Source organism: Bufo bufo, chromosome 10, assembly GCF_905171765.1.
Source record: "Bufo bufo chromosome 10, aBufBuf1.1, whole genome shotgun sequence".
NCBI classification, from domain to species: Eukaryota; Metazoa; Chordata; class Amphibia; order Anura; family Bufonidae; genus Bufo; species Bufo bufo.
In genome coordinates this window covers 104,886,581-104,913,732 of record NC_053398.1, presented here as the reverse complement: position 1 = coordinate 104,913,732, position 27,152 = coordinate 104,886,581, and the positions used below count along the sequence as shown (strand labels likewise).

Below are 27,152 nucleotides of genomic sequence, written 5' to 3'. Positions count from 1 at the left end.
GAATGCCAGGAAAACATTCCCCAGACCAGAATGCTGTCACCACCAGCTTTTTCTGCCAATACAACTTCGGTATCAGTTACCCTCTGTTTTCTTCGGAGTCCCATTCGCAGTAGGTTTCACTGAATTGTTGTTTTAAACAGATGTCCGGTTCATTTTGGCAGCGGGCTGCTCCACTGTAGCATTTAGGCCGCCCTTGTAGCAACGTTCACCTCTCACATCAATGGCACGTGGTGATCTGCAGTTTCCATGTCACTTATTCCCAATGGTGCCATTTGTCCACTCGCCATACACTTTCACCAGAGCAACACGTGAACAGTTCTTAAACTGTGCAGGTTCAGAAATCCCGCCACCCTTGACCTGAAAGCCAATAATCATCCCTTTTTGCATCTTTGAGAAATCTCCCCTTTTACCCATGACAGCAAAGAGGGGTATGTGTGCAGACAGCCTACTGCATACCTTACTTACCCACCAAACGGGACTTCCTTCATGAGCTACGTGCTGCCGATTTAGGAAGTGGTCATAATGATGGTACTTGGCTTTGTATATGAATAGTAGTTACCTTCAGGTTCTTAGACGTTAATTCAAAAGAGACAGCTATTATGGATTCATTTTCTCAATTTTGCAAAAATGCTGTCCACAACCAAAAAATATAACTATTACCAAACTTCTCACTACTGAATATTTTACCTTTTGGGTGGAAACTCTGCATATGTAAATCAATTAGAAAGTAATTCAATTATGAGCTTTATCAGTGGATTTCATGTCTCAATTTTATTTCAGTTTTCCATGGGAAAAAAGTGCAGCAAGAATTCAGGAGTTTTGCAGCAATTTTTGAACAATCAGCACGACGTTACATCAAGACTTTGATATGTGACCCCCCCTAATATTAGGTTAGGGCTACACAACGACATGTCGCAGAACACTGCCACATTGATGTCGCACAGCAATTTTTATAATGATAGTCTATGGTGTTGCAGTGCGACAAGCTGCGACTGCGACGTGAAAGTCGCCGAAAAATCCATCTTGGAAGGATTTTTTGCTACTGTCGTGTCACAGTATGTCGCAGTGTGACACCATAGACTATCATTATAAAAATTGCTGCGCGACATTGGTGCTACAAAATGGCATCGTGTAGCCCTAGCCTTAAATAGTTAAAGGGGTCGTCTCACTTTAGCAAGTGGCATTTATCATGTAGAGACAGTGAATGCAAGGCACTTACTAATGTATTATTATTATCCATATTGCTTTCCTTGCTGGCCCGATTCATTTTTCCATCACATTATACACTGCTCATATCCAGGGGTTACGACCACTGTTTCATCTACTGTAAATGCGTGCCTATGCCAACTTCCACGGTCCTGGCCACCAGAGAGGCAGACACTTTTTGCTATGGTGTGCAACCATGACCACCGCTGCTGGATTACAAGGTGGTCGTAATCCCCGGAAACGAGCAGTGTATAATGTGATGGAAAAATGAATCCAGGCAGCAAAGGAAGCAATATGGAGAATCACAATACATTAGTAAGTGTCTTGTATTCACTTTCTGTACAGGATAAATGCCAATTGCCAAAAAGGGAGACAACCCCTTTAAAGGGATTATGCCACAACTGATATTTATCACCGATGCGGACACTAGGTGATAAATGTCTGATCTCTGGAACCACCACTGCAGAGTTATCAAAATAGATTTTTTTAATATCCCATTCACACACGGCAACAATACAGCTTCCCTGGTGGTCTAGTGGTTCGGATTCAGCGCTCTCACATTAGGACAAACGCTCTTATTTCCCAAGACCCAATTTTCTTTCTATAAACACATTTAATAGTACACAAGATTTCATTCGGGAAACCCATATCCCATATTTACATTGAGCAGAGACCATATAAGACAAGAAACATGTCCACATTTTGCTGCGGCACTTGATGCTTCGAGGCATAGAGCGATCAGACACCTCTAGTTAGCTCCACTCGTCAAGGTCATTAAAGCCTCATAAAAGAGATGATTACAAGTATACAGCCAGTTACACTTTGATGTGCTGGAGGTACAAAAACTCCACTGGTCATTCATAGTACACAAAAGCAAAGTCCCAGAATCCTCTGCGGTTGGCGTCTCTCTCTAGACTCTTATGGTTGAGGTGTTTCACAAATTTCATTGTTTCTTTGTCTCTGTAAACCAAGGCCAGGCAGTTGTTCTCTGGATAGACTGTGAGGAGCTGAGAATAGACAGGGACTTAGTAGTAGAATTGATTGGATGCCAAGAAAATACTTTCAAAAAATCCTTTTTTCATTTAAAATCGTTTTTTTTTTTTTTTTTTTTTTTTCTCTGCTTAATTAAGGCGAGTGCCTGGGGCAACCAGGTGCTATAAATTGAGCCACTTATACTCTTCAGAGCCTGCTCTTTTTGAGGCTTGCTCTACTAAGTGGCTTCTTATTAAGTGGAGTTAAAAAAATAAGGAGTTTAAGAAAAGGAGTTTGGAAACTAAGGTTGGATAAAATTTCCTTGTGTGTTGTTGGCTTAATTTTACGTGGTCCTTCAACTACAGCAGACAGGGTCTAAATCTAAATCATTTATACTGTTTTACTTTTTTACTGTTGTAATCCCCATTTAGTATGTGTTGCACAATTTACAACGCAGTCCAGTGCACATCTTGCATGATGTATGCAGTCCTGGAACAGCCGTTCGAGGGTGTATATCTTTGTTCTAGATGTGAGCAAATTACCCGTTTGGAATCGCAGATCGAGTCTCTAAATGGGCAAGTTGCAACACTGAGAGGCATTGATAATTTGCAAAAGAGTTTGCTTCTCACCGAGCAAGCACTCTTTGGGGTAGATGAGGGGGAGGGTGACAGAGAGGAGGCTGAGGAAAGTGAGGTAGCTAGCTGGGTAAAAGTTAGAAAGCGGGGTAGAGGGAAGAGTGCCAGGGAGGCTAGCCCTGATCTGACACACCCCAACAAGTTTGCACGTTTGGCAGATGAGGGGGATGTCAGTCCGGGGACGGCACTGCTGCAGCCAGACACTTCCTCTGCCAGTCAGGGGAATGTCAGCTCCAGTAAGCAGGGAACCAGGAGAGCAGGGCAGGCCAGACAGGTGCTGGTAGTGGGAGACTCCATTATTAGGGGAACAGATAGGGAAATCTGTCACAAAGACCGTGATCGCCGAACAGTGTGCTGTCTTCCTGGCGCTAGAGTTCGACACATCGCGGATCGGGTTGACAGATTACTGGGAGGGGCTGGAGACGATCCAGCGGTCATGGTCCATATCGGAACCAATGACAAAGTTAGAGGTAGGTGGAGAGTCCTTAAAAATGATTTCAGGGATTTAGGTCAAAAGCTGAGGGCAAGGACCTCTAAGGTAGTATTTTCCGAAATACTACCGGTACCACGGGCCACACAAGAAAGGCAATGGGAGATTAGGGAGATTAACAAGTGGCTCAAGAACTGGTGTAGGATGGAGGGGTTTGGGTTCCTGGAGAACTGGGCCGATTTTTCTATCGGCAACAGGCTCTATCGTAGGGACGGGCTGCACCTCAATGGGGAAGGGGCAGCTGTGCTGGGGAGAAAGATGGCTAGAAGGTTGGAGGAGTGTTTAAACTAGGGACTGGGGGGGAGGGTAATTACGTTATAGGAGGGGAAGATAGTGCAGATAGAGACCGGGGGCAAGGTAATAAGAATGGGGGAGGAATGGAAGGAGGGACTAGAACAATTCAGAAGGAAAGGTGTAGGGTAAAAAATATACATAAACCTCTCAAATGTATGTATACTAATGCCAGAAGCCTGACTAATAAAACTGGTGAACTGGAATTAGTGATGTGTGAGGAGGACTATGACATAGTGGGAATAACTGAGACATGGCTGGATGATAGCTATGACAGTGGTAATAACTGAGACATGGCTGGATGATAGCTATGACAGTGGGAATAACTGAGACATGGCTGGATGATAGCTATGACTGGGCAGTTAATGTACAAGGTTACAGTCTGTTTAGAAAGGATCGTCAAAACCGGAGGGGGGGGGTCTGCCTTTATGTAAAGTCCTGTCTAAAGCCCACAGTCCGAGAAGATATAAGTGAGGGACATGAACATGTGGAGTCACTATGGGTAGAGATACATGGAGCTAAAAACAACAATAAATTACTAATAGGAGTTTACTATAAACCACCTAATATACCAGAGTCCACAGAAAATCTACTACTAACCGAGATAGACGAGGCGGCAAATCATAATGAGGTGGTTATTATGGGGGACTTCAACTACCCAGATATAGACTGGGAAACTGAAACTTGTATATCTCATAAGGGAAACAGGTTCGTGGCTATAACCAAAGACAATTACCTCTCCCAACTGGTTCAGGACCCGACTAGAGGGACGGCCATACTGGACTTAGTATTAACCAATAGACCTGACAGAACAACAGACGTGCAGGTCGGGGGACACCTGGGAAATAGTGACCATAAAGTAATAACCTTCCAATTATCATTCAAAAGAGCGTTTCTACAGGAAGGAACAAAAATACCAAACTTCAAAAAAGCTAAATTTAGCCAACTAAGAGAGGCCATAGGCCAAACTAACTGGGACAAAGTCCTCACAAATACAGACACAAAATGGGATATCTTTAAAAAAATCCTAAAAACTCATTGTCAGAGGTACATACCGTATGGTAATAAAAGGTTAAGGAACAAAAAGAAACCAATGTGGATAAATAGAACTGTAAAGAAAGCAATAAATGACAAAAAGAAAGCATATAAAACACTAAAACAGGAGGGTTGCACGGAAGCACTGAAAAACTATAAGGAAAAAAATAGAACATGTAAAAAACAAATAAAAGCGGCCAAACTAGAGACTGAGAGATTAATTGCCAAAGAGAGTAAAACCAACCCTAAAATGTTCTTCAATTATATAAATGTTAAAAAGTATAAATCTGAAGGTGTCGGCCGTTTAAAGAGTAATGAGGGGGGAGTCGCAGAGAGCGACGAGGAGAAAGCAAAGCTGTTAAATATTTTTTTCTCCAATGTATTCACTGAGGAAAATAAACTGTCAGATGACATGCAGAATGTAAAAATAAATTCCCCATTAGAAGTGCCCTGTCTGACCCAGGAAGAAGTACATCAGCGGCTTAAAAAGATTAAAATAGACAAATCGCCAGGACCGGATGGCATACACCCCCGTATCCTAAGGGAATTAAGTAATGTCATAGCCAGACCCTTATTTCTGATATTTGCAGACTCTATACTGACAGGGAATGTCCCACAGGATTGGCGCATGGCAAATGTGGTGCCAATATTCAAAAAGGGGCCAAAAACAGAGCCTGGAAACTATAGGCCGGTAAGTTTAACATCTGTTGTGGGTAAACTGTTTGAAGGTTTTCTGAGAGATGCTATATTAGAGCATCTCAACGGAAATAAGCAAATAACGCCATATCAGCATGGCTTCGTGAGGGATCGGTCATGTCAAACTAATTTAATTAGTTTCTATGAGGAGGTAAGTTCTAGACTTGACAGCGGCGAATCAATGGATGTCGTATATCTGGACTTCTCCAAAGCATTTGACACTGTACCGCATAAAAGGTTAGTATATAAAATGAGAATGCTCGGACTGGGAGAAAACATCTGTATGTGGGTAAGTAACTGGCTGAGTGATAGAAAACAGAGGGTGGTTATTAACGGTACACATTCAGATTGGGTCACTGTCACTAGTGGGGTACCTCAGGGGTCAGTATTGGGCCCTATTCTCTTCAATATATTTATTAATGATCTTGTAGAAGGCTTGCATAGTAAAGTATCAATTTTCGCAGATGACACTAAACTGTGTAAAGTAATTTACACTGATGAGGACAATATACTACTACAGAGGGATCTGGATAGATTGGATGCTTGGGCAGATAAGTGGCAGATGAGGTTTAACACTGACAAATGTAAAGTTATGCACATGGGAAGGAAAAATGCAAGTCACCCGTACATACTAAATGGTAAAACACTCGGTAACACTGACATGGAAAAGGATCTAGGAATTTTAATAAACAGCAAACTAAGCTGCAAAAAACAGTGTCAGGCAGCTGCTGCAAAAGGCAATAAGATAATGGGTTGCATCAAAAGGGGCATAGATGCCCGTGATATGAACATAGTCCTACCACTTTACAAATCACTGGTCAGACCACACATGGAGTACTGTGTACAGTTCTGGGCTCCTGTAAACAAGGCAGACATAGCAGAGCTGGAGAGGGTTCAGAGGAGGGCAACTAAAGTAATAACTGGAATGGGGCAACTACAGTACCCTGAAAGATTATCAAAATTAGGGTTATTCACTTTAGAAAAAAGACGACTGAGGGGAGATCTAATTAATATGTATAAATATATCAGGGGTCAGTACAGAGATCTATCCCATCATCTATTTATCCCCAGGACTGTGACTGTGACGAGGGGACATCCTCTGCGTTTGGAGGAAAGAAGGTTTGTACACAAACATAGAAGAGGATTCTTTACGGTAAGAGCAGTGAGACTATGGAGCTCTCTGCCTGAGGAGGTGGTGATGGTGAGTACAATAAAGGAATTCAAGAGGGGCCTGGATGTGTTTCTGGAGCGTAATAATATTACAGGCTATAGCTACTAGAGAGGGGTCGTTGATCCAGGGAGTTATTCTGATTGGAGTCGGGAAGAAATTTTTTATTCCCCTAAAGTGGAGAAAATTGGCTTCTACCTCACAGGGTTTTTTGCCTTCCTCTGGATCAACTTGCAGGATAACAGGCCGAACTGGATGGACAAATGTCTTTTTTCGGCCTTATGTACTATGTTACTATGATTGATGTAAAAAATAAAAATTCTGATATTATATAGCACATGACAGTCTCTTTCTAACAAAGCTAGAACCAGCCCTATACTGCTCTACCAAATCCAGAGATCTCCCCCTCTGGGGGAGATCGGCTAGATTTAATTCAAACTGGCATCTCAGGGAGCGTGTCCTTCCTGCTGCAGCTCTCTCCCTGTAACGTTCACAGCTTCTAACAGTAGATCTGGATAGTGGCAGTTGGAGGATGGAACTGAGCATGTGCGACCGCCTCAGTAGAGGGACGTACATGTTATCATACAGATTAAACACTAGGGGGAGCCATTATGATGAAATAAAAAAAGAATCTCTCATAGCTGGTGCTGTTTTGGAACAGAAAGTAAGTTACAAAAGTAACTGGTTTTTAAAGCAGGATTATATTAAAGGGTTTTTCCGAGACTTCAATACTCGGATAGGTCATCAGTATCTGATCTGTGGCAGTCTGACACTCAGGATCCCCGCCGATCAGCTGTTTGAGAAGGCACTGGCGCTCCTGTGAGTGTTGCAGCCTTCTCCGTGCTCACCAAGCACAGCGCCGTACATAGTATAGCGGTGCTTGGTATTGCGCTCAGCACCATTCACTTCAATGGGGCTGAGCTGTGTCTAGGCCATGTGACCTATAAATGTGTAATCACATGGCCTAGGAAAAGCTGCAGAAAACCGTGGCGCTACTGCGAACCCCAGTGCCTTCTTAAACAGCTGATCGACGGAAGTCCCAGGTGTCAGACCCCTACCGATCAGATAATGATGACCTATGCAGAGAATACTGTAGGTCATCAGTGTTAAAGGGAACCTGTCATCACCTTTATGCTGCCCATACTAACGGCAGTATAAAGTAGAGACAGGCGAGTTGATTGCAGCGGTCTGTCATTTATAAGTAAAAAGTAAGTGGTTGCCGAGAACCAACATCACAATCATTGCAGACTGGGCCTGGAAAAGAGTCCCGGCCACCTGAGAAGAGTCCTGGTTATTCATGAAGTCCTGCTCTCCTGCCCACCTGCTGATGACTGACCGTCTTCTACCTCGTTTTCTCCCTTTCTCTCTAGGAGAGAACTGCCAATCATCAGATGGACGGGAGAGAGCAGGAGATTAGGAATAACCAGGACTCTTCTCAGGTAGACTGGACTCTTCTCAAGGCCTGGGCTGCAATGATTATGATGCCGGTTCTCAGCAACCACTGACTTTTAGCTGATGAGTGACACACCGCTGACATCAGCATTTCTGTCACTATTTTATGATGCCCTCAGTGAGGTCAGCATAAAGTTGATGACCGGTTCCCTTTAAAGTCTCCGAGAACCCCTTTAAAATAACATTTGATGGTGGCACAACCCCTTTAATCCAGATTTAAACCCCCATGTAATTTCCTTCTAATGTAATATTTACCTCTTCATCTTCCTCCTTGGCAATGTAGGAAGTGAATCCTCCATACTCTGCCTCCCAGTCTGGAGTAGAAAATAAAGAGGTGTGAATACGGTTCTGCAGATGCAACATGCAAGCACTAGACTGGTGACCTGTAATCTATCATCGGAGATCAGTGCAATGAAAATTTCCTATAGCTGCAAGGTGGATTGCAACTTTTTCCCCCTTAAGGAATAAATGAAGTTGTGGTGTAGAGCCGGGGATACCATAACCACTGCAACTACCGTAGGTGAAATACTGACCTTCACATCCGAAAAACAACAGTAGGTCTAGTGCAAACCCCTGGCGCTCGGGATCTTCGTCATGTATCATGGTATAGTCTCCATGCTCCCAGTGTCTCAGCTCTCCAGTGTATGTAGGGACATTGTCTCCTTTAACAGAGAAATATACAGATAAGAAGAGGGAAAAGGAAATACGTTATATATTATATACACACATAAACCCATCCAGATCTTTTCCAACCCAGACATGATGCACGTAACAAGCCATTTACCCATGTCGGTTAGATATGATTAGGACTGGTTTTCATCTAGATCAAGCAGAGAACCAGCAGTGGCCAGTATGGCCAGTAGAAGTGGGGGGGGGGGGGGCTGACGGACTACAACTGACCTCATGCAGCACCTCTATGCATAATATCGTGTGGGAGCTTGTTTGCCTAGGAAACTTGGCCGGGTAAAGCAGATGTATGGGATAAACTGTAAGGATGGGTTTTAAATCACATTGCAGCCCTGGCAAGGTAAGTAGTCCTTCTACTCACCTTCTGAATGAGCAGCAGGACCAGTCTGTTCCACCCCATCTCCTTGTGATAAGGTCCTTGCGTTCTGTCCAGAGGAACCTTCACCTTCATCAGAATCTTCATTGTCTGGAGCCAAGAAATGCAGTTTGAGACCAGTAAGGTTGGAGAGCAACAGGAAGAAGGCCTCAGATCGCAGGAGGTCCATGCAGGAGGATAATGCATCAGGTAATTGTCCTTTTGCCCTCTTATAGCATCTAAATGACAGATAATGTAAGTAAAGTACAAATCAGTAACAACCAGATTTCAATAATCCATATCTTCACCTTCTGTTGGGTGGACCCAGCAGCTCCCAATCAATGTGGCTAGTCTCCAAAGCTTCACACACAGCTCTGAACTTCTCCTCCTGAAAATCAGACAAGAATATATAGTTTTGTCCCTAAATCTGAAATTCTATGCTTCCAGGGGGCCTTAAAATGTGAATCTTTCAGGGATTCTCCTTGTTGCTTCATGCCACCCAACACCTGCACAGCACAGTGTCAGCTATTTGAAGGGCAATACTCCCTCTGCTGGTACTATAGTGTATAGCACAGGGAGTGCTACCATCTGCAGCTAGATGGGTGGCCAATGGTATCACTGTGTGCAGGTGCTCAGTGTGTCAGGACATGGAGAAGGCAGCTAGGAAAAAACACCTATTATCTTTACATCACCGGGCCCCAGGTAAGGTAGCTTCTGGATAGTAGGAGATTGGACGTCTCAAAGCAAAAATTAGTATTTCCACTTTTTTCCCTGGACAAACAATGGTAAGGGAAACCTTGAGAAAATCTTTCAAGAGAATTTCGGATGAGTCTTCAAATTCATCTTGAATCTGTGATTGATTTTCAAATGACATGTATGCTGGATTTATCCATTCATAGAGGATCTCATGCTGTAGAAAATAAAGAAAAATATATGTATATATACACACACTATATAAAAAAAGATATAATCTGGCGCCAAAGCAACTTCCCAATCTTACATCATGTGGGATGTGGGGGTTGCGAATAGGTGCAGGGTCCAGACACCGTGGGGGCCGCTCCAAGGAGGGACCATGAAACCATCCACTGACTGACAGACGACATTTGTCCTCCGATAAGACTTCGGAAACCTGCAAAAACATTGGGGGTGAACTTGGCACATGCTCAAAAAAATTCAGAAGCCATCCCCAAACTGAAAATGTTCAGCTACGAGAACAAGCCAAAAATGTGGAATGAAGCACAACATGTACATCAAGACCTCTGGAGGCTTGTGCTGGTCTCAACTGAGCTGCATCAATCAATGAAACAGAACCATCAAATTAGACCTTAGGAGAGGGACGAGAAGCCAAAAAGATGAAAAATGTTTGATTTGTCCGGATTAGAGCAGATCAACCCCCTTTAAGACTGATAGATCAAAAAGGTGTAGGTTATTTCTTTTTGCTAGGACATCCTGGATTTCCTACCTGATGGAAAGAAACTGGAGAAACCTCAAAGAAAACCAATGTATTCCAAGATGGGACAAGAGACTTCACAATAGACCCAGGTTGTGTCCTGTCTGGAAAAGAATATTCATGATGTACTCATCAGTACGTTCAACTTGACAATCATCAAAGTTCCCTATTGTAAGGTACTTACCATGCAGTTAAAATTTCCATGCACGCCCAGAGCCTAACATGTTTAGGTGGCCAGGCATAGTAATTTGAAGCTCAGAGGTACAGAAGTGCTCCAGGAGTGGTGACCCTGGGGTGGCTGGAATCACTGGGGTGGATCCCACCAACAGAAAGTATATTTGCATGCACCTAATTTTTTTGCGTGTCCATCTGTAATTTGCCTAGGACCTCTGGCTTGGCGCAGCATTGGGGATGTTCCTAACTCTGATTAGATGGATGGGCTGAACTTCAAGACAGTATTACTATTAATTATGTCAATGTGTATTCATCAGGACTTTTTTTTGGTGCAGTGTCCTAATGAGATGTCTTTCTGATGGCCTAAAGGGGGAATTGGGTTACCCCCCACTCCAGAGGTCGCAATAACACCTATACCACCAATTTTACTCTCTCAAATCTCATGCGTATTTCTACGCATGAGACTTCCTTTGGTCTGGGGTGCTGTGTTCACACTGCCTATCTAGTCTGTTCAGCCCCTGCTGCTCGCACCATTAATCCTGGCACGGGCAGCAGGAGGTGAACAGGACTCACAGGCCGCGCTGATGCATTGCTCCGGATCACCGGTGGAACCCGGCACTGACTGGAGCTGGGCTCCCACTGTAACAGCCAGTATTGGAGATGACTCCGATGAAGATGCTTAATTCCCTCAGATGTTAGCGCCTGCAGCATCTAGGCAGTTAGAGGGACAGGGCTCCCCGTCACCATCAGCTCCCCGCAAATGTGGTGTCATGGCAGCTGGTGGCCTAACAAAGGCCTATAGATCTGACATGGCTGTCTATAAGCAATAAATAGGCTATAATGCACTGGTATACAAGGTATACTAGTGCATTATAAAAGCGACGTCTCTTAGTGGGACTAAAAAATAAATAAAAAATTGAATAAAGTTAAAAATAAAATATTTTTACTATAAAATATGTATTTCTTTAGTAAAGGCGGCAAAAAAAACCCACACATGTCCTATTACACCCTCCTTGCTGCAACTCTTCCTATTCACTCCTGCCCCAAAAAAGAAATGTTAATAAGTCCCATGTACACCCCCCCCCAAAAAAAAAATGGTGCCAATGAAAACTACATCTCACCCCCGCATAAAAAAAAAGCAGTCATACAGCTGCGACAGCGTTAATATTAAAGTGTTCTGGTTCTTGGAATGCAGAGACATAACGAGACAAATTATTATTGTGTAAAAGTAGTAAAAAAAACCCCGCATAAAACGATACATATGCAGTATCGCCATAATCGCACTAACCCACAGAATAACAGTAAGGGCTCTTTCACACCTGCGTTATTGTCTTCCGGCATAGAGTTCCGTCGTCGGGGCTCTATGCCGGAAGAATCCTGATCAGGATTATCCTAATGCATTCTGAATGGAGAGTAATCCGTTCAGGATGCATCAGGATGTCTTCAGTTCCGGTACGGAACGTTTGTTGGCCGGAGAAAATACCGCAGCATGCTGCGCTTTTTGCTCCGGCCAAAAATCCGGAACACTTGCCGCAAGGCCGGATCCGGAATTAATGCCCATTGGAAGGCATTGATCCGGATCCGGCCTTAAGCTAAACGTCGTTTCGGCGCATTGCCGGAGCCGACATTTAGCTTTTTCAGAGTGGTTACCATGGCTGCCGGGACGCTAAAGTCCTGACAGCCATGGTAAGTGTAGTGGGGAGCGGGGGAGCAGTGTACTCACCGTCCGTGCGGCTCCCCGGGCGCTCCAGAGTGACGTCAGGGCGCCCCAAGCGCATGGATCACGTGATCCATGTGATCACGTCATCCATGCGCATGGGGCGCTCTGACGTCATTCTGGAGCGCCCCGGGAGCCGCACGGACTGTAAGTATACCGCTCCCCCGCTCCCCGCTCCTACTATGGCAACCAGGACTTTAATAGCATCCTGGGTGCCATAGTAACACTGAAAGCATTTGGAAGACTGTTCCGTCTTCAAATGCTTTCAGTACACTTGCGTTTTTCCGGATCCGGCAGGCACCTCCGGCAACGGAAGTGCATGCCGGATCCCAACAACGCAAGTGTGAAAGAGGCCTAAGACGCTAGTTATGCCACACAGTGAATGGGAATTTCTTCCCCAGCTATCACCCCAAAAAAGGTAATAAAAGTTAATAAAGTTGCATCTACCACAAAATGGTGTCACTGAAAAACAACATATGCCCTTATATGGCAACATTGACAGAAAAGCAAAAAAGTTATGGCCAGAAAAACGAGATTTTTGTATAACTTACCAGTAAAATCTCTTTCTCGCTCTTTCCTTGGGGGACACAGAAGACCTTGGGTATAGCTCATCTCCATAGGAGGCGTGACACTAAGTGAAAGCTGTTAAGCCCCTCCTCCACAGCTATACCCTCAGCCTGGAGAGAAAGGCAGCCAGTTGCGTGTCCAAGCAGTGAGAAAAGGCAAAGTCCAACAAGGAACCAACAAGCCAACTACCCAACGGGTAACACAAACTCGGAAACCGTGTAGAGAAAAACAACGAATGGGTGGGTGCTGTGTCCCCCAAGGAAAGAGCGAGAAAGAGATTTTACTGGTAAGTTATACAAAAATCTCGTTTTCTCACCCAGTTTCCTTGGGGGACACAGAAGACCTTGGGACGTTCAAAAGCAGTCCAAAAGGGGAGGGACCACAGCTCCAAGGCGAAGCACCCGAAGGCATCAAGGAACCGCCGCCTGCAGACCCAGGCGGACCAAGGCAGCATACGCCGAAGCCAGAGTATGCACCCTGTAGAATTCTGTAAAGCGTGCAAGGAAGACCTGTGGCCGCCTTGCTCAAATGCATGGCCGAAGCCCAAAGCCTCCGGCCCAGGAGGCACCGACCGCTCTGGTGAAATGAACGGTGACAGTAAAGGCAGAATCCTGCCCTCGGTGCGGTAACCTCAGCAATAGCCAATCTGATAAAGCGGAGGAAAACCACCCTGGAGTCCGTCAACTCTAAGCGCGGACCTCCAGGAAACCCAAGAAACCGAACGTCGACAAGAGTCGGAGATCTCCAAGTAAAAACTGCAAGGCCCAAACAACGTCCAAATTGGTGAAGTGTTGAAGCGAAAGGCAAACACCACCTTCAGAAGGAAGGAACGGGATGTAGAACAGCCCTGTCCTGGGAAAAGACAGAAGGCTCAGAACAAAAAGGGGGCCATTCAGGCACCCGTCAGAGACACGACTGATACAGAAACACAACCGTACAGGACAGGAGGTAGAGAGAACTTCTGTAACGGCTCCAAGGACAAGATTGGAGCGCCGAGAACTCAGTATGTAGTTCCCAGGGCGGTACCGAAGGACAGTACAGAGGAACCAAAGAGCCATTTCGAGTAAGAAGGTCTTGACAGGCCCAGAGGGCCGGGGAACGCTGGAAGAGGAAGAACAGCGCTGACACTGATACCTCAAGTAAAGGAATCCCAGTCCCAGGTCCAGGCCGGACTGGAAAAAAGACAGAACCATGGGGAGAGAAAAGTCAGAGTGGGGAATGCACAGCTTCCCACAGAACCCCAGATAAAAAAAACATAAGTCTTACGACAGATCCTGGACGAAATACAGCCAGGAGCGGGCAGTAGCGAAACCGCTGGAGTCGCCTGGCAAGCGGGCAAAAAACCAAATGTGATCAGGCGCAGACCAGTAACACGGGCAGAAGTTGACAAACTGGTCCCGTCGGCCCCCGAGCAACGTTGTCCCATATCCACCCGAGTGGGGGAGCAGAAGGACAGACGGAAAGGAACCAAAAGGGTCCGCCCAGCATCCGCCAGATGCCAGGACAAGACAGGCTATAGTCCATGCTGATGTAGCCATGTTCTACAGTCCCGGTGTAGGAGATCAAAGGATAATCTGGACCGAAAGGTAGTCCCCCCAAGTTACCGAGAAGGTAAGTCTACAGCAGGACCATTGTCTTAGAATGGACCACACAATCTGCACTCAGCGGGAGGACAGAACGCGGTAGACTCGATAAATCGGCACAGCTAATACAGCCAGTGTGAACAAGGGAGACAGTACGAGGCCAAAAGGAACACCGGAACCATCCACATGAACAACCATGCTCTCCCCAGAGGGGAGGACAGTGAAGGAACAACCTCTGAAGTCTGGCGGGACAGAAGCCACATCAGAGTGATCTGTACCGAGCGGGGGCCAAACAGAGCCGGCGAGATAAGGTAGTCGAGACAGAGGCCGGCATAACACCCTCCAACCGAACGGAGGAGTGGGCAACAGGGAAGCCATAGGACAGCTCAAAAGCAGAACCCTGCTACACTGTGAGATGCCCGGTTCACCGCCTCGCAGAAGGAGAATACCCTGAAGAACCCAAGGCGGAGGTCCTCCGGACCTGGGTAATCGAGCACCCAAGAGAATTTGGGTGACCTTCCCGAGAAAAGTGGCCCGCACCTGGTAGCAGATTAGACTGTAGCGTAGAGGCGCCAAGAGGAAGGACTCATACCACACTACATCCGAAGAGGAGGAAATTGCAGCAGGCAAGAGAACCGCAGTCCTGCCAGAGCCAACGAAGAATTCGAGGGGCGATCCAGACAACCGCACTCTCGACCATGTGACCACTAGCGCAGGGAAGCAATACCGCGGAAGGACGAATGGGCACGCATCTAGGAACCACGAACACTCCCTGGGATGAAGGGCCAACTAAATGAATGAGTACCACCCAGCTCCGTGCAGCAGAGAGCAAGTAGAGCCCGTCCGGGTCAGGTGGACAGAATGAACTCCTTAGAGACGAGTGCAAGGTTTGTGGCAGGCATCGTATCCCAAGAAAACAAAAGTATGCCGCAGGAAGTAGATGAGGCATACGTACGAGCAGCCCGTAAGCAGTGAGAAGGCCAACCCACCTACAGGAGGAGAAGGCATACACGGCCCAAACAACGCACAAGAACGTCCGCTCACTGCAAAAGGTTAATTTAGCGAGAAAGGGGGGCTCGCCACAGAGTGCCACAGCATGTACGGAATTGCAAAGTGCAACCTGAAAGGGAGTTATGCACAAGCCTAGTATAGCATGCGATGGAACGCAAGCAGTCCGCCCCGAAAAGGGGGGAAATTGTATCTGGCAAACTGCAGTCGGCAAGAGTGCAAAGGCCGGTCCCAAAAGGGAGTGATGCCTAAGGCCGTACCTACTTCAGAGAAGCAGGACATACCCTATAATCCAGCAGGAACGCAGAAGGTCCACCTAGTGAAAGGGGAACATGCACAGGGGTATCCTAGCATTAAGTGAATGTGCAATAATACACCAACACTGAACTTAGCGAGAGTGCAACTACTCTGCCATGAAGGGGGACATGTACAAGTCCAGCACAGCCATACAAGGACAGCCGTGAATCTCATGAGCGTGCCAAATTCTGCTCATGGGATGAGGGGTGGTCACGCACAAGGCCAGCACCGTATCCAATGGAAGCGCAAGCATTCCACCCATATTAGAGGGCCATTCTCATGGGCAGCAATGTATCCGGTGAGAGTGTAGCATGCCGCCCAGAAAAAAAGGGGGGTAAAGCACATGGCCAGCATCTCATCCAGGGAGAGTGCGAGCACACCGCCATGCATGGGAGTCATACACATGGCCAGCAACGTACTGGCGAAAGACAAACACAGTCAGTAAGAATGTGTGCATGTCGCCTGAGGAAGGAAGGCATGCCCCTGGCTGGCAGCGAATCCAGCAAGAGTGCGTACACCGCCCACGGAAGAGGGGTCATGCATATGGCCGACAGCGGATCCAGCGAGAGTGCAAGCACCCTGCCATGTATGGGGTACATGCACATGGCCAGCAACGTACCTGCGAGGAAACAACCACAGACAGAGGGATGTATGTATGCTGCCTGAGGGAAGGAGGCATATCCAAGGCCGGCAGGAATCCAATGAGACTGTAGCATACCACCTATGAAATGGCCGGCAGCGAAACCAGTGAGAGTGCAGCATAGTAACATAGTACATAAGTGCATCATAGCACATCAGTGAGAGTGCAGCATTCCGCCTATGGAAGGGGGTCGTGCACATAGCCAGTACCGTATCCGGTGAGAGTGCAGTATTCCGCCTAAAAAGGGGGGTCATGCACATGATCGGCAACAGATCCAGTGAGAGTGCTGCGTTCCGCCCAGGAAGGGAGTCACACACACATGGCTGGCTCACGCACATGGCCGGCAGCGAATCCAGTGAGTGCTGCGTTCCGCTTATGGAAGGGAGTCGTGCACATGGCCAGCACCGTATCCGGTGAAGGTGCAGTATTCCACCTAAGAAGGGGTTCATGCACATGGCCAGCCGGCAGCCAGGGAGAGTGCAGTATCCCGCCTAGGAGGGGGGGGGGGGGGTGCACATGGCAGGCACCATAACTGGAGAGAAGATGAATGCTGCCTACGGAAGGGCCGCATGCACTTTAGGCAAGAAAACCGCCTAAAAGGGGAAATGCCCTAGCAGCGACGCAGGCTGGGAGCGCAACACCATGCCGCCTGTGGAAAGAGGTCATGCAGACATGCAGTACTACTGATGAGGCTGCAGCGTCCTGCGCAGTCCAATAGAAATCAGTGATCTATTATTATTTATTTTAATATTATAATTTTATTTATTTTTTTTATATATATTTAAAACACAGCCTCTCTAAGGCTAAAGGGGAGCCACCATATATGGGCACCTGAGAAAAAAAGGGGGGCCAACTATACAGACCCATTTGGGAGCCGGCCTGTACCCAAAGGGTTAACAGGGATCCGGCCTGGAGGGCGGCGTGCGATCCCCTGGGGGCGGAGGAACCTCCAGGCGGGAAGAATTCGCGCCTGGAGAGGTTCCCGCCCCCTCCACCAGAGACCGGAAAATTGCGGCCTAGTAGGCCGCGAAGCCGGGGGCTAAATTTGCGGCGCCCGGCCCGTTATACCGCCGGGACCTGAGGCGGAATGGCGCTTTAAACCGGCCGCGGGAGCCCACCCCGCGGGCCGGTCGGAATTGCGGCCCAGCAGGCCGCGAAGCCTAGGACCAAATTTGCGGAGCCCCGCCGACCAGCACCGATGGTCGGACGGGGCCTGCTGGGGCATAGTCAAGCCCAATGCCGGCCGCGGGAGCCCACCCCGACGGCCGGAAGAGACAGGGACCCGAAAAGGCGGTTTGCCGGCCGCGGGAGCCCACCCCGCCGGCCGGAAGAGACAGGGACCCGGAATGGCGGTTTGCCGGCCGCGGGAGCCCACCCCGCCGGCCGGAAGAGACAGGGACCCGGAATGGCGGTTTGCCGGCCGCGGGAGCCCACCCCGCCGGCCGGCTCGGCCGCACCGGAATATTAGTGCTGTCCGGAGGCGAGGCCTTACTCCACTGCAGCGTCCTGCACTCTCCGGTAAGGCCCAATGTGATCAGGCGAGATGGGGGGGGACCCAAAGACGGGGTGCCCGTGAGGAGAAGGCAGGCGACGGCTGACAGCCACTAGCTGCATGTACTATGAGGGCCAGGAAAAAAAGGGGGGGGAAGCAGATTGCCGCTCTGCGGCACCCCAGGAGCCAGCCTAGGTCCAGCAGGGGACTAGAGGCCCAGTATGGGGGGTCAGGCACGCAGGAGACCATTGGGTGGGGGGTGGGGGACGTAGGGCTGGAGAAGCCACTCTCTTACCACAGCCGTCTTCACCCTCGGTCCATTCCAGCAGGGTCGCCCCTTCAGCTACTGGCACCGTAGTGGCAGGACGCTGGAAGAGGGACTTGGCGTGCGGGCGACCCTTGCGCTGGCGGGATGTAGGGGAGCTGGGCTGCCCTGATCCACCTTGCCTTCTGTGGGGGAGGCAGCAGTGCGGATGACCGGCACTGGCGCAGCTCAACCCCGGGAGAACAGAGAGGTCTAGTGCGACTCTGTTATCCCTGATGATCTGGAACAAAAAGAAATAAAAAAGTAAAAATCTAAAATTGAAACAAGGAGAAACCAGCCCTGCAGAGCAGGGAGTGTCTTGCCTCCTTGGACACTAAGCAAAAAACTGGCTGCCTTTCTCTCCAGGCTGAGGGTATAGCTGTGGAGGAGGGGCTTAACAGTTTTCACTTAGTGTCACGCCTCCTATGGAGATGAGCTATACCCAAGGTCTTCTGTGTCCCCCAAGGAAACTGGGCGAGAAAGAGTATTTTTACTCCTCCAAAAAAAAAATTTAAAAAAATTTGTGCAACCTTTGCTCCCCTCCCACTGAGTTTTGGGGATGCTTTGGTCGTATCCTAGTTTGTCGACCTATGGCATGAGTATTGCTGGGGCAACAATCTATGACACTACGGGGTACTTGCATTATACTATCTCTGTGCTTTTAATGTGCAGCACAAGGTATGATCATAGCCATGGGGGGGGGGGACTCTGATGTAATTTATTTCATTTGGCAGGTTAAGAAACTCTGGCCAAGGCGAACATCAGGACACAGATTGGTCGCCCTACACTTTAGACCTTGCAAGGCCTTCTGGCACGGTGGGTTAGGGAGGAAATTAGGCCCTTTTGGAAAGAACTTAGAATAGGCTGCATAATTTTTGTGTATCATGTACCTTTCCTGTAATGGGATCAAAAATCGCCACAAAAACTGCTTGTGTGAATCCAGCCTTCGTGCACGCACTCTTTTAAAGGGGTTGTCTCACTTCAGCAAGTGGCATTTATCATGTAGAGAAAGTTAATACAAGGCTCTTACTAATGTATTGTGATTGTCCATATTGCTTCCTTCGCTGGCATGATTCATTTTTCCATCATATTATACACTGCTTGTTTCCATGGTTATGACCACCCTATAATCAGTCAGTGGTGGTCGTAACCATGGAAACGAACAGTGTATAATGTGATGGAAAAATGAATCAAACCAGCAAAGGAGGCAATATGGACAATCACAATACATTAATAAGTGCCTTGTATTAACTTTCTCTACTTAAAGGGAACCTGTCATCAACTTGATGCTGACCTCACTGAGGGCAGTATAAAGTAGTGACAGAAATGCTGATGTCAGCGCTGTGTCACTCATCAGCTAAAAGTCAGTGGTTGCCGAGAACCAGCATCATAATCATTACAGCCAAGGCCTTGAGAAGAGTCATATCTACCTGAGAAGAGTCCTGGTTATTCCTAATCTCCTGCTCTCTCACCCACCTGCTGATGATTGGCAGTTCTCTCCTAGAGAGAAAGGGAGAAAACTAGGTAGAAGACGGTCAGTCATCAGCAGGTGGGCAGGAGAGCAGGAGATCATGAATAACCAGGACTCTTCTCAGGAGGCCGGGACTCTTTTTCCAGGCCCAGTCTGCAATGATTGTGATGTTGGTTCTCGGCAACCACTTACTTTTTACTTATAAATGACAGACCGCTGAAACTAACTCGCCTGTCTCTACTTTATACCGCTGTTAGTATGGGCAGCATAAAGGTGATGACAGGTTCCCTTTAATAAATGCTAAATGCTGAACTGACACAACCCCTTTAAGCGTTTCTATGTTGTTGTTTTTTTGTCCATTACACTAATGGAGAGCTAATGGTACAAGATCATAAGCCACAGCCCCACAGAACTAAAAGAGAAGGGGAAACGTACCGTCCGTGCTGTACAGGTCCAGTGTGCCCCCATCTGCCTCAGACCACTCAGGAACCAGATACAAGATGAAAGCAAATCTCCTCCCTTCCAGTTCATCGTCATGGCAGAGCAGTGTATCTGTGCAGGGTGACAGGGACACAACATTTAATACAAGGGTTTGCATATAGAATACACAAAATATGCCACAGAAGGTCGATGACTTAACATGTACTGTCTTGGTTATTAAAAGGGTTAGCCCACAAATTTAAAAAAAATGTAAAGTGTCTGGAGTAATGCACATCATCAACTACATCAATGCAAAAACCATATTACTTACCGGTAATTTCCTTTTCATGAATCCTCCATGACGGCATTACCATGAGAGATGACCCACCTCAACCAGGTAGGGACAGGAAGAATAGATTTGATCCTCCTCAGTGTCTTCCTGGACCCACAGCCTAGAGAGTCTTTTTCATCCAAACACATCCTATACATATTTACAACAAGGGGGGGGGGGGGGGGGGGGGGAAATCCCATGCCGTCATGGAGGATTCATGAAAAGGAAATTACCGGTAAGTAATATGGTTTTTCCCTTTCATCCTCCATGATGGCATTACCATGAGATATACCAGATTATACAATTTTAGGGAGGGACTATAGCCTGCAAAACTTTTCTACCAAAGGCCAGGTCTTGATTGGCGTTAGTATCAACTAATTTATTTTATTTATTGTATGCACTTCTACAGCGCTTTACAGACATTAGCATCACGCTGTCCCCAATGGGGCTCACAATCTAAGGTCCCTCTCAGTATGTCTTTGGAGTGTGGGAGGAAACCCGAGTACCCGGAGGAAACCCACGCAAACATACAAACTCCATGCAGATGTTGTCCTTGGTCGCATTCAAACCTAGGACCCCAGCGCTGCAAGGCACCAGTGCTAACCACTGAGCCACTGTGCTGCAAACCAATGTTTGATAAATGTGTGTGGACTTGTCCACGTAGCCGCTTTGCAGATCTGCTCTATAGATGCATTTGCTTTTTCAGCCCAAGATGTTGACACTGACCTCGTAGAGTGGGCTCTCAGAGTTTTTGGTGGAACCAATCCTGACAATTTGTAGGCTTCGGAGATTGCAATTTTTATTCACCTAGACAGGGAGCTTTTTGTACCTTTAGGACCTTTATTTGCCCCTAGAAACTGCACAAACAAGTAGCTTGATTTTCTAAAGGATTTAGTAGCTTCTAGATAGATCAGAATGGCCCTTCTCACATCCAATTTATGAAATCTGATTTCTCCTTCTGATTTCGGATCCGTAAAAAATGAGGGAACGATAATCTCTTCCTGCCTGTGAAAATTGGATACAACCTTGGGTAAGAAAGTTTCATCCAGTCTGAACACTATTCTGTCTGGAAAAAAGAAAGGTTCAACTATTGTTAGAGCCTGAATCTCACCTACTCTGCGTGCAGAAGTAATGGCCGCTAAAAATAATGTCTTGACAGAGAGATATCTTAGAGACGCCTCAGACAGTGGTTCAAAGGGAGAAACTGTCAATCCTGCCTCAGACAGTGGTTCAAAGGGAGAAACTGTCAATCCTGACAAGTCTAGGTTAAGATCCAAAAGGAGATACAATTGGTCTTAGGGAAGGCCTCAACCTATCGGCTCCTTTGAGAAAACTGAGCTTAATGCGGACACATGAACTCTCAGGGCATTTGGACATAACCCTTTTTCGAACTCTAGTACTGTCTGAATAGAATACATTTGTGCAGAATTTTTTGATTGACTACGCCAGTAACAAAATCTCTTCCAAACTTTAGAATACATTTTTGAGGTTACCTCATTTCTGCTGGCTGCCATGGTATCAATTATAGCATCAGACAGGCCTTTGGATTTTAATGTCACTCTTTCAGGTTCCATGCAACTAGATGTAAACTCTCTATCTTGGGATGGAACACTGGACCTTGAGATAATAGATCCTGCACCCAGGGAAGCACCCACGGGCTTTGGACTGAGAGGAGTTTCAGAAGGGGGAACCAGGATTTATTTGGCCATAAAGGGGCTATCAAGATGACATGAGCTTTTTCCTGACTAATGTTTTTTAGAACCCAGGAAATCAGCGGAAAGGGAGGAAATGCATATGCAAGATGAAAATTCCATCTTTGGACCAGTCCATCTACCCCTATATTTCTGTCAATGGGGTTGAAGGAGAAAAACTTTTTTAGCTTTGTATCCTTTGCTGACGTAAACAGGTCTACTTGGGGAGTTCCCCATCTGTCCGCTATCTGGAGAAAAAGCTGCTTTTTATACTCCATTCTGATGAATTTAGGGGAACCCTGCTTAGAAAGCCTGCTTTTACGTTTAGGGAGCTGCTTTTACGTTTAGGGAGCCTGCTTTTACGTTTTAAATGTTATGAGATAGAGCATTTACTGCCTCCCAGACTGCGGTTAATTCCCTCCGATTGTAGGATAGAACTATTTGTTCCTTGGACCATTGACCTTGGAAAGAGAGTTAAGAGCAATGAGCCCCCCAACCCCACAGGCTTGTATCCGTCGTAATTATTTCCAGGGAACCCCTCTCTGTAGGTGAACTGGGTTTAGCCACCACAGTAGAGACTGAATTTACGGATGGAGAAATGGAGATTTTTTCTTCTAGAGAATTTAAATTCCTGTTCCAATTCTCTAGTAGCCATTGCTGAAATACTCGAGAATAGAACTGGGCCCATTTTACCGCTGAGATACAGTTAGAGTGCCTAGAAGTTTCATGGCCGCTCTGACTGTACAAAACGGACGAACAAGGAATTTTGAAACCTTGTCTATCACACCTGAGACTTTTTGAGGGGGAAGAAAAGTTTTTTGACGTGTTGAGTCTAGTAATACCCCTAAAAAAAAAGTTTATAACCCAACCTATTCGATAGAGGATCTGACAAGTTCGAAAACTAAGATTTAGTCTTACCGGTAAACGGTTTTCCAGGAGTCCGACATGACAGCACCCACTGGAGGATGTCCTATTGGACCTCTGTAGGGACAGGAAGCGAGAGAGGTTAAAAGGCCCCTCCCCACCCCTCATACCAGTGTTTTTCCAAATTACTACACCAGATAGGATCCAAACTGTTTTATTTGAACCTCCATGTTAACTTCACATTGGAAATTCTGCATACAAGTATATATATATGTATAATGTATACATGCATGGATCCCAGAAACAAAATCCAGAAACAAAAAAGGGGGGGTATTAACGGGTGCTGTCATGTCGGACTCCTGGAAAACCGTTTACCGGTAAGACTAAATCTTAGTTTCCAGGACGTCCCTCCATGACAGCACCCACTGGAGAACTACCAGCTTAATAATTAGGGGGGGGGACCACTGCCTGAAGAACCTTACGGCCAAAGCCTAGGTCCTGGTTGGCAAGAGAGTCCAGTCTATAGTGCCTGACAAAGGTAGTGAAACTGGACCAAGTAGCGGCCCTGCAAATTTGTTCAATTGAGGCTTCTGCTTTTTCTGCCCAAGAGGTTGCCACCGCTCTGGTGGAATGGGCTTTAATGGACAATGGACATGGTAGTCCTTTTAGCACGTAGGCTTGTTAAACCGCTTCTCTGATCCAACGAGCTAAAGTCTGTTTTGAGGCCTTATTGCCCTTGTTCTTTCCTCCGAACAAGATAAAAAGGTTTAAAGATTTTCTCCACGAATCCGTTTTTTGTAGGTAGGCTAACACGGATTTCCTTACGTCCAGACAATGGAACTTTTCTTCCTGCACATTTTTGGGAGAGGTACAAAAGAAGGGAAGAATTATTTCCTGATTTCTATGGAACGAAGAGACAACCTTTGGTAGAAAGGATGGATCCAATTTTAAAATAATCCGGTCGTCCAACACTTTTAGATATGGCTCCCTGATAGAAAGGGCCTGAATCTCCCCTATTCTGCGTGCTGTGGTAATTGCTAGCAGAAAGATGGTCTTAAGAGAGAGTAATCTATCAGATATCTGCTCAATTGGTTCAAACGGGGGATTACATAGACTTTATAAGACTATATTAAGGTCCCAAGGTGGTACCGTCTGCCTAATAGTAGGTCTCATTCTGGAAGTAGATTTAATAAATCTTTTTATCCATCTGTGCTCTGTTAAGGAGGTGTCCAGAAAACAACTCAAGGCTGAAATCTGGACCTTGAGGGTACTGGGTTTTAAACCCAAATCAAACCCCAACTGCAGGAAATCCAGAATGTAGCCTATAGATGGGTCAGAAACCCCAGGATGTGTTTGTGACAGCCATGAGGTAAATTTTTTCCAAATCTTTAAATATATCGCTGAGGTTATAGGTTTGCGGCTTTGTTGTAGGGTAGAAATTACCTTCTCTGACAGACCCTTTTTCCCTAGGATCTGCCTTTCAGGATCCAGGCTGTTAACTGTAGTCTGTCGAGGTTTGGATGTTCCAGGGGTCCTTGTAGGAGAAGGTCCTTCCTTCTCGGAAGGGGTAACGGATCTCCTATCACCATCTCCTTCAGCAAAGGAAACCAGGCCCTCTTTGGCCATGCCGGAGCTATCAGAATGAGAGTCATTGAGCTTGACCTCAGCTTTTTTAGGACCGCTGGAATCAGGGGGAATGGAGGGAAAGCGTACCCCAGATCCATATCCCAATCCTGGGACAGGGCGTCTACCCCCAGCGGGTTGTCCCTTGGATTCAGAGAAAAATATTTGTTTAATTTGGTGTTTTCTCTTGCCGCAAAGAGGTCTACTTGCGGGAGTCCCCACTGATGACAGATCTGCTGAAACACTTCCTTGTTTAAAGACCATTCTCCCGGGTTGAGCGTGTGTCTGCTTAGGAAGTCGGCAGTGGAGTTTTCTACTCCTCTTAGATGGACTGCTGAAACTGAGAGCACCTTTTCCTCTGCCCAACAAAATATTTGGTCTGATAATCCCCGAAGATGAGGGTTCCTGGTTCCTCCCTGACGCTTCAGGTAGCATACCGTCGTCACATTGTCCGATAGGATCTTGATGTGGTGGCCGGAGAGTGTTTGTTCTGTCCTCTTCAGGGTCTCCCAAACAGCTTTCAGCTCTCTGAAATTCGAGGATCTGCGACTGTCGAGATCGGACCATTTCCCCTGAAGGAATTGATCTCTTAGATGGGCCCCCCAGCCCCACTGGCTTGCATCTGTAGTAACTACTATGAATGGAGAAAGATTCCAGGCGACCCCCTTCCTTAGGTTTTTGGGGTTGGTCCACCAGGATAGAGAATCTAGACTTTGACTTGATAGGATTATTCTTGAGTTTAAGGACCGATGGTTTTTGTCCCATGCACTCAGAATTGAGCTCTGTAGTAATCTGGAATGGTACTGAGCCCATGGAATGACCGATATGCAAGATGTCATTAACCCGAGAACCTGCATAGATTCTCTTAGGTTATGGTCCCTTCTTCTCTGAAAGGCTCTTATCTTTTCCCTTATCCTCTCCTGTTTTAGTAGCGGAAGAAAGGAATGCTGTCTCTCCGAGTCTAAGATGACACCCAAGAACTGTTTCCTGGTACTCGGAACTAGGTCCGACTTGGCATAATTTATTATCCAACCCAAATCTTTGAAGAGGGCCAGGGTCTGTTGGACATTGTCTAGAAGACCTTGCTTTGTCTCTGCGATTAGAAGGAAATCGTCTAGGTACGGGATGATCCTTATTTGCTGTTGTCTCAAGTATCCCACTATTTCTGTAATCACTTTCGTGAAAATCCGAGGAGCCGAGGATATTCCGAAGGGTAGGCACTGGAACTGATAATGGAGAATCGTGCCCCCCTGGTTGATTGCAAACCTGAGGTACTGCTGGTGGAGTGGATGTATTAGGATGTGATAGTATGCATCCTTTAAATCCATTGTGCATAAGAGATCTCCTACTGATATCAGGGGGATTGATGACTTTATAGATTCCATTTTGAATCTGTGGTAGACTACAGACCTGTTCAAGGACTTCAGATTGATGATCGTCCTGAACGAGCCGTCCGGCTTTTTTACCTGGAAAAGTCTTGCATAATGACCCAGGCCTTTTTGTTCCACTGGGACCTGTATTATCGCTTTCAGATTTAACAGTTTTCTTATGTCGAGACATAACTGATTCTTTTGCTCTGTGGACTGAAAATTTGTTATCAGGAATCTCCACGGGGGTGGACTGCGGAACTCTATTTTCACTCCCTCTCGGATTGTACTGAGAATCCAGTGATTCTGAGAGACCCGAGTCCAGGCCTCCCAGAACAAACTGAGTCTGCCCCCGACTGGCCTGACGTCATTGTTTGTCTGTGTTTGAAGATGGGTTAAACAAGAAACCCCTTCCTCTACCTCCTTTGGGGTAGCTCCATCTCCCCGTCTTACCTTTTCCCCTCTGAGAGGTTGGAAACTGTTTGGAGGGTTTCCGAAAGGGCTGAGGTTTCTTTACTTTTTCCTCTGGGAAGCCTTTCTTTTTGTCAGCCGCACTTTCTAGGATGGAGTCAAGGACCTGACCAAAAAGATAGGACCCAGTAAAGGGGATTGCACAAAGTTTATTCTTTGATGCAATGTCCCCTGTCCAAGACTTGAGCCAGAGGGCCCGTCTTGCTGTGTTAGTGAGCGCATCGTTCCTCGCCGCAAACCTAATTGATTCTGCCGAGGCATCCGCCATGAAAGAAGCCGCCATCTTTAACAACGGTAAGGAATCTAGAATTTCTTCTCTGGATGTCCTTATCCTAAGATGATTTTCTAGTTGATCCAGCCATACACACATGGCTCGGGACACTGAGGTAGCCGCAATATTTGTATTTATAGAGGCAGCAGAAGATTCCCATGCTTTCTTTAAAAGCCCATCCACCTTACGATCCATAGGATCCTTCAGCTGTGAGGAATCTTCAAAGGGAATGGAAGTTTTCTTCACCACCTTGGCCACCTGAATATCCACTTTTGGTATCTCGTCCCAGAGTTTTGTTTCTTCTGGGTTAAAGATCAACCTGTTTTTGAATTCCCGCGGTACATAAAGCTTCTTGTCACCCTCTTCGCATTCATCTTTAATTAGATCAGTCAGGTTAGCGTTGACGGGAAAGAGTTTCCTTTTC

The 27,152-nt window shown here is 46.6% G+C and overlaps 1 protein-coding gene across 1 annotated transcript in view; it reads right to left on the bottom strand.

The window, feature by feature from the left end:
* Positions 1-1,474: 1,474 nt before the first annotated feature.
* Positions 1,475-27,152, bottom strand: part of OGFOD1 (2-oxoglutarate and iron dependent oxygenase domain containing 1) — a 36,662-nt gene continuing 10,984 nt past the window's right edge. The window contains exons 5-13 of the mRNA XM_040410085.1: positions 20,126-20,242; positions 10,450-10,541; positions 9,988-10,116; positions 9,784-9,897; positions 9,296-9,375; positions 8,994-9,226; positions 8,479-8,607; positions 8,201-8,259; positions 1,475-2,213 (exon numbers count right to left, since the gene is read on the bottom strand). Of these exons, the coding sequence (XP_040266019.1) occupies positions 2,061-2,213; positions 8,201-8,259; positions 8,479-8,607; positions 8,994-9,226; positions 9,296-9,375; positions 9,784-9,897; positions 9,988-10,116; positions 10,450-10,541; positions 20,126-20,242 (1,106 nt within the window). The 3' untranslated portion in view covers positions 1,475-2,060. The remainder of the gene's footprint in view (positions 2,214-8,200; positions 8,260-8,478; positions 8,608-8,993; positions 9,227-9,295; positions 9,376-9,783; positions 9,898-9,987; positions 10,117-10,449; positions 10,542-20,125; positions 20,243-27,152) is intronic.